The 7,519-nt window shown below is 44.6% G+C and overlaps 3 protein-coding genes across 3 annotated transcripts; 2 read left to right on the top strand and 1 right to left on the bottom strand.

Moving 5' to 3' along the window:
• Nucleotides 1-1,503: 1,503 nt before the first annotated feature.
• On the top strand, nucleotides 1,504-2,714 carry PSV08DRAFT_348136 (chaperonin 10-like protein; the record flags this gene model as incomplete). Its single annotated transcript, XM_014217041.1, has 4 exons — nucleotides 1,504-1,642; nucleotides 1,686-2,380; nucleotides 2,436-2,541; nucleotides 2,587-2,714. The coding sequence occupies 4 exons, from the start codon at nucleotides 1,504-1,506 to the stop codon at nucleotides 2,712-2,714; spliced, it is 1,068 nt and encodes a 355-aa protein (XP_014072516.1).
• Nucleotides 2,715-3,437: 723 nt separating this feature from the next.
• On the bottom strand, nucleotides 3,438-4,406 carry PSV08DRAFT_348137 (Alpha/Beta hydrolase protein; the record flags this gene model as incomplete). The annotated part of the gene is made up of 1 exon (XM_014217040.1): nucleotides 3,438-4,406. The coding sequence occupies one exon, from the start codon at nucleotides 4,404-4,406 to the stop codon at nucleotides 3,438-3,440; it is 969 nt and encodes a 322-aa protein (XP_014072515.1).
• Nucleotides 4,407-5,195: 789 nt separating this feature from the next.
• On the top strand, nucleotides 5,196-6,869 carry PSV08DRAFT_244376 (uncharacterized protein; the record flags this gene model as incomplete). The annotated part of the gene is made up of 1 exon (XM_014217039.1): nucleotides 5,196-6,869. One exon carries the CDS (start codon nucleotides 5,196-5,198, stop codon nucleotides 6,867-6,869), a length of 1,674 nt encoding a protein of 557 aa, XP_014072514.1.
• Between the last annotated feature and the right edge of the window lie 650 nt (nucleotides 6,870-7,519).

Genomic DNA, 7,519 nt, shown 5'->3' on the forward strand with positions numbered 1-7,519 from the left:
GCGTTATAGGAAACGAGAGAGCAGACGCGCTAGCAAAGGAGGCGACAAAGCTAGATCCTAGCTCTAGCAGGACGAGCCTAGCTGTAATAGGCACACGAATAAAGCAGCTAGGCGAGCGAGAGTGGCTTAGCTATCTAGGACAATACAGGAGAAAAGCTATTACTCTAAATCCTACTACTTACGCCGCAAGGTACAAGTGGAAGACTAGAAAGCAGATTGCTACTCCTCCTACTAGTAGAGAAGCCTCTAGCGCCTTCTATCAGCTTAAGTTAGGTCACTGCTATCTACGAGACTTCCTATTCAAGCGAGGAAAAGTAGACTCTAAAGTTTGCCCCTGCAACTATCGAGCTACTCAAGACCCTGCACATATCCTCCTTAGCTGCACGCTATACAAGGAGGCTAGGAAGAAGATGCAAGAAACTACAAAGGACCCCCTATCGCTAGCTTTCTTACTAGATACTACAGTAGGCGTACAGGCTACTATTGCCTTTATTAAGGAAACTAGGGCTGCAACGCAGGCCTGGTATAAAGGAAACCTCGACAACTAGGACAACACCTACACTAGGTGCCTTCGCCCTACACCCAACTTACCTCTCCTCTCACCCGCAAGACCTCCTACTACCCTCCTCCACACTAGGCCACGAGCCTCACCTCGATTTAGATAGCCCCCTCCCCCACCTACACCAAATTGATAGCACTACGTAGTTACCTGTAGGCATAGCCTGCACGTCTTATATAGCCTACCAGCTGAGACAGGACGTTAATCAATAATAATAATAATAATAATAATAATACATCTTATTTCTCATTTTCTGCGCTAACCATAAACAAACACGCGTACTTACTTGCCATGGCACCGGTCACGTGCCTAGTCCATGTCGTAGGGAAGCCAATCGGCATCCCGGGCAAGCAACATCCGTCGGGCAAGCAACATCCGTGAGCCAAACCAACAAATTTCCATGTTGGGGTGATGCGTGGGTCCTACATGTGAACTCTCTGTCGAGTTTATCGACAACGCGATCAGGTGTTGGAATCCGACCGGTTAGAGTAGTTTGCTTATTGGATGATCGATTTTACGGGAGATCATGCACTTTGATTTCCAGTTTGGGAGTTAAACAAGATCCGGTACTATCCTTTGATAGCCGTATGTAACACGGATGTGTACGGCATCCGGCGGGCACACGGATGTGCACAACATCCGGTGGGGACGATTATCGGGCGGAACGACGATCGTTCCACAATGAGAGACCCGCCTCCAAACCCGTTCTTAGCATTTCTAACCTTTTCGGGGTAGGAAACCACCTCTCTTAGGAGATGGTGTATTTATATTACCAAGGTAGCGCGTTGTTTCATACGATCATATAGCATGCAAACCAATCAAACACTCCCGCCAAATAGTATTTCTGTGAAACTCTGCTAATTCACCGAGAATTTTTCCAGGATATCTCAACTGCCCTGTCTACTCACTTGCTACACCCCGCAACACAGCTAGAAAGAAAAAAAATGAAGGCTGCGAGATACTACGGCGTCAAAGATGTGCGGATTGAGGAGATTGCTATTCCAAAGCGCCCGGCCAACTGTGTACTATTACGGGTTGTGTGGTGCGGTATATGTGGAACTGATTTGACAAATTACAACACTGGTAAGCTAGTATCTGGATTCGTTGCACACTTCTAACAGATAAGGTCCAATGGGTACACCAGCTCCAGGAGAACGCCATTGTGCGACTGGGGATACTCTCCCAGTGACGCTAGGTCATGAGCTCTGTGGTCGTATAGTCGAAGTACCTGAAAACTGCTCCCTAAAAGTTGGACAAGCTGTTATGGTTGATCCTCGCCTCTACTGTTCTGCCTGCTCTCTGTGTAAACAAGGAGATACAAACCTTTGCGACAAATTGGGTTTCGTCGGCTTATGTGGAGGCGGTGGGGGTGGTTTCTCGGAATTCGTCGCTGTCGATCCTAGACGATGCTACTCAATTGCCGACTCAAGCCTAGAAACAGCATGTCTAATTGAGCCTCTAGCAGTTGCGAGACATGCCCTAAAAGTATCCACATTTACCGACTTTCGAGAGAAGACGGTGCTAATCCTTGGCGCCGGACCCATCGGACTTGCAATTATTCACAATCTCAAAGCCGTCGGAAAGGGTCGTATCTTTGTATCAGAGCCTTCTTCGTTAAGACTGGAGTACGCTAAAGAGATCATTGACGCTGGAATCAACCCTAACGAAGCGAGTCTCTTCGACTCTATTAGCCAGTTGACCAGTGGTATTGGTGTGGATATTGTGTTTGACTGCGCAGGATACATTCCTGCTATGGCCTCGGCGATGTCGTCTTTGCGCAAGAAGGGAAAATACGTCCTAGTAGCAAGTCCGTCACAGCAGGTACGTCCAAAGATGCTCTACGGTTGTGTTTATCATGCATTAATTATCATACAAGATTGCTTTACCAATGGCAGAATGGTATTCTAGGGAGATTTCAGTCGTCGCCTCAGTCGCTTATAATGATGTTGATTTTGAAGAAGTTGTGAATGATTTCAACGAAGGTATGTGAATTCTCTGATGTAGAAACACTGGCTTACGAAACTTAGGCAAGTTTAAGGGGGTGGAGAAGATGGTCAGCAGTCGTATTCAACTAGATCAGTTCGTCCGGGAAGGACTCGAAGCTCTTATCGCAAATAGAGAAACCTTGTTGAAAGTTCTTGTAGAACCTAAATAGATTTTATTAAGCATCTATTTAATGATATACAAGTGAAATCAAGCTTTATTAATATGTAGAGTCACACTAACAAAGGAAGAATATGCTAAAGTCGAGAGATCAGGACAAGGTCACAGTAAGAAATAGTCCATGTTGTTTAGACAAATTACGCCAGTGATCTTGAGATGAATTTAATCTGTCTTTTATTCGTAGTCAAACCATCCAAGAAATAAAGGAACTCTCTAGGATAGAAAGTGACCGAATTTAGGGAACACAATGCGAACTAATGTCTTTACCTATCTAGATGAACTTAGAGTATCAAACGAAATGCAAACGACTTTGATTTTATATACTCGTCTGGAGTCAGCCTTGCTAAATAGCATAAAAAGAAGAGAGCCTGCTGCTGTATTGAAAGGCTCACGGGTTTGCTTGTTATAGTAATTATAGGATTTCCTGTGCTTATAAGAGAGCTTTTATAATTTCACTACCTTCATCGCTTCACTAATTCGTCTTATAGTTGACATGTAATGTTAGCCTGACTACAGTATAGTCCTGCATGCTTATACACTATTTAGCTGACCCCTAACCGTGGAAATCAGGGCATTGACCACGAACAGTGAAGAGAGTTTGAGGTACAGCTCAGGCAAATACGATAGCGTATGTAACATCGGAACGAAGTTTCATGTAGGTTTTATGATAGAACTACATAAAGATCTCCAATTCAGCATGCAACAGGCCTGCTGTTCACATGGAATCGCGTTTGAGTTGGCGAATGGCCCTATACCTGTTCTCCTTTGCCATTTTTGTTATGTAGTGACTAGGCGCAAGCGCTTCAAATGCGTGTGGTAAACCTGGATAGATATGCAGCTCAGTTTCGATACCAGCGTAGACAAATCTTCCAGCGTATTCGAGATTCTCAAGCATGTACAGATCGAGCTGACCGACATCTAGATATAGGGGGGGTAAACCTTCAACACTCTCCACACGAGCAGGTGCTGCAAACATTGGCACTCCTAGCCGCCCAGGTTCGTGACCTAGATATGCTGTCCAGCCCGTGACGTTGTCGACTTCATCCCACATACATACTGGCCCGATAGCTTTGGACGAATTTCGGTCATCGAGCATAGGGTAAATTAAGATCTGCTTTGCTATTGGTGGAGATAATTCTCGATCACGAGCTAACAGCGCAAGTGCAGCTGCAAGATTTCCACCAGCACTTTCACCCATGACGGCGATGGAGGTATTGTCGAGGCGAAAGTCGGATGCCTTTGAGAAAACCCATTTCAAGCCAGACCAACAATCTTCTAGAGGAGTCGGATACGGGTGTTCTGGCGCAAGCCGGTAGTCGATAGAGAACACTTGTACCCCAGTGGCGAGGACATATTCGGACATTGTAGGGACCAAATCAGCTGCACTCAATGCGATGAGGCCGCCTCCGTGGAGATGGACGATTGCTGGTTGAGGAGAAAGTTGGTTCATAGTGTCTTCTCTCTTATAATGGTATATCCAAAGCTGATGACCATCCGAGGCTGAAATAGAATGCTTTTCCAACTTCACACCTTCAATTTCCTTTTGATTCGACGACATACTTGCATTAGAGAGCATCTTTCTACGACCTTCGATGTCATGTAATTTTGGCTTTTGAAATCCGGCCATTGCGCTCAGTAACGGAGCCGCAGCGGTAATAAAATCGCCATCTATGTCGAGACCCATGTTTAGTTCGAGTTTTATGTACGCTCTAAGGAGACCTAACAAGAAGTCTTGGAAAAAGGGAAAGAAATGTATCTTGATGATCCTTTCGAGAAGGTAGGTTCCTATTGATCAAATAAGATGAGCAGTGAAGGAACTATGTATGGGTTCCTGCCGAGTATTTATAGGTTATGCTAGAACTGCCCGTATTCCCTAAAGGACGACTGCCAATAACTTATGCCAGGGGCTGCATTCGCGTTCTATTGTTTGACAGCCATAAGTTACAGAAATGCACGAGTCAAAGGTCTTTTCTCAGACAGGTATCGTCGTCGTTTGTCAACTTTGACTATTACACCAGGTTCCACCTCTAGATATTTAGATTCTATTAATTACTAGCTACATAAAACACACAGTAGTTGTTTCTGAAGGAGGAGAGAAGCAACAGTAAACGGGCCTGGGAGCAGATAGTAGGGGGCGGGGTAATCCAGGAGTGTGGAGTCTCCGGAGCGCTACTAGGCCAGCTAGTATGGGGCGTCAAATTAGGCGAGCGGAAACTCTACAATCCGAGACCGACTGCCAAGGTTTAAAACAATGGGGCAGGAAAAGGCCCGGGACGGATACATACTAGAATATGATCCGGCTTGGCAGCCGTTCATGTACCCTAGAACATTCAAGGTTATGCCGGTGCGCTTTTTTCAGCTCAATCATTAAAATTTGCGAATGACTATATATGATTAAGCTTCCACAAAGTCGTGAATTATATCAAATTACACTGTTTTTCTAAACTGACATCAGAAACTATCATTCCACAACATGTCTGCGCAGCCTTCTAACGAGACGGTAGTCGATGTCAGTGCTGACATCATCATTGTTGGAGGTGGATTCAGTGGTTGTTATGCTCTCTTCAAACTTCGACTCATGGGATACACGGTGAAAATCCTCGAGGCTTCTACAGGTTTCGGAGGGGTCTGGAGAATGAATCGCTATCCAGGAGCTCGAGTTGATAGTCAAACACCTACATACCAATTGTCCCTGCCAGAAGTTTGGGAAGATTTCAACTTCTCTGAGCTGTATCCTGACCACCATGAACTCAGAAGATACTTTGACCACATGGACAAGGTGCTTGATCTTCAAAAAGACACCTACTTTAACACAAGGGTTCAGGAAGTTAAATACAATCAGGAGAAGAGGACGTGGAGCTTTAAAGCACATGGATTAACGGCTACATCTACTTACGCAATCTTTGCGGTTGGATCCTCTTGTGAACCATATATCCCAGACTGGCCAGGAAAGTCCAATTTCAAAGGGCAGATCATCCATCCTGCCTCTTGGCCAGAGAACTTCGAAACGGACGGCAAAAGGATTGGTGTTATTGGACAAGGAGCGTCTGGAATTCAAATTGTACAAGAACTGGCCAAGGAAAACTGCGAACTTTCAGTGTTCATTCGTACCCCTTCGATGTGCTTTCCCATGAATCAGAGAGCTATATCTACTAGCGACTCCGATTATCAGAAAGGCTATTATGACGCTATTCTTGACTGCGCAAAGTACAATACAGAAGACGGGTACCCTTTCAACCATCATACACGTTGCTGGCGAGATGAAACTGAAGCAGAACGGCAACGCCTTTATGAACGGCTTTGGAAGCGAGGGGGTTTTGGCTTCCTCGTATCCAATTATCCGGATCTGTTAACAAACAAGGCCTCAAATGCCAGTGCATACAACTTTTGGGTGCAGAAGATAAGGGAAAGGATAAGAGATCCTGTCAAAAGAGATATCCTAGCCCCAACAAAACAGCCATATTGGATGGGTGCAAAACGACCTAGCCTAGAGCAAGATTACTACGAATCAGTGGACCGACCCAACGTAACATTGATTGACCTTAAGAAATCACCTATTCAAAAATTCACAGAGGAGGGCATTGTCACGGAAGACGATGATGCTAGTAAGCTCTGGAAGTTAGACGTGATAGTAGTAGCAACAGGCTATGACAACCTTACGGGTAGTCTTTTCAAGATGAACATTCATAATAAGGAAGGCGTCAAACTTCAAGACACGTGGAAGAATGGAATCCGTACGCATCTGGGAATGTCAGTACCTGGTTTCCCAAACGCATTCTTCCTGTATGCGCCACAGGCACCAAGCTCGCTTGCCAATGGACCGCCTTTCATCGAGTTGCAGGTGAACTGGCTGGCACAACTTTTCGAAAGGATTCGCAATGACAAAGTTGAGTTAATTGAAGCGTCTGAGGAGGCTGCATCTATTTGGAAAACCCTTATTGGGATCTGTTACGAGAATTCATTGTCGGCAGAGACTAATTCATGGTGGGTGGGAGCAAACATTCCGGGCAAGAAGCATGAGCCACTAGTCTGGTTCGGAGGCATAAAGTCTTGGTGGGATAAATGCCAAAGCGCGCTGCAGGGATGGGAGGACTCGGGATTTCTGGTTCGTAAAAACGAAGATAGAAAGGTTCAGGTACGACTTTGAGACTGACCACAAGGGTCTCCTGTCACGCGATACATCAGTAGATTAATCTCAGGAGACCGGCCACACGTCTTGTAACAGGATACAACCCATTACCAAGACACAATCATCTTGTCCTTGTTAGTCTATTACAATTTCGACATTTTGTTGCTTACTACAAACTGTAGCTACGATGGATACATGGATTAAAAATTCAAAGGAGCCCCGCTATCAGAGTTGCTAACAGTCAAGCTGTTGATTCTGTTGATTTATTCGTCCAAATCAATCAAATCGAATACAGAGTCGTCACGCTATCAATCAAGATCAATCTGAACTCTGACATTATAAGACGAACAGACCGAGTCTATTTATTGAAATTTGCTGCAAATTAAAGAATCGTTAACAAACCAGTTAAGTCCCTTTTTTAGGATTTTAGAGTTAGTTTGTTAGCTCTTTGTTATAGACAGAGAGGCCTAGCTAACGATTTTATATTTGTCTATTGTATAGAAGAAGAAAGATAAAGAAGAAAAGGAAATCTATCACATAGGCTTTGTTATGTTCTATCGTTGTTCTCTCTTTTCTCCCCCTTATAGTCCTATATTATATCCTCGTCTAAATACTATTTTGGCCTTCCAATAGCATACACCCTAGTTGCTCGACTACAGTAGAAGTAA

Source organism: Bipolaris maydis (assembly GCF_028858645.1).
Source record: "Bipolaris maydis strain C4 unplaced genomic scaffold PSV08scaffold_3, whole genome shotgun sequence".
Lineage (NCBI taxonomy): Eukaryota > Fungi > Ascomycota > Dothideomycetes > Pleosporales > Pleosporaceae > Bipolaris > Bipolaris maydis.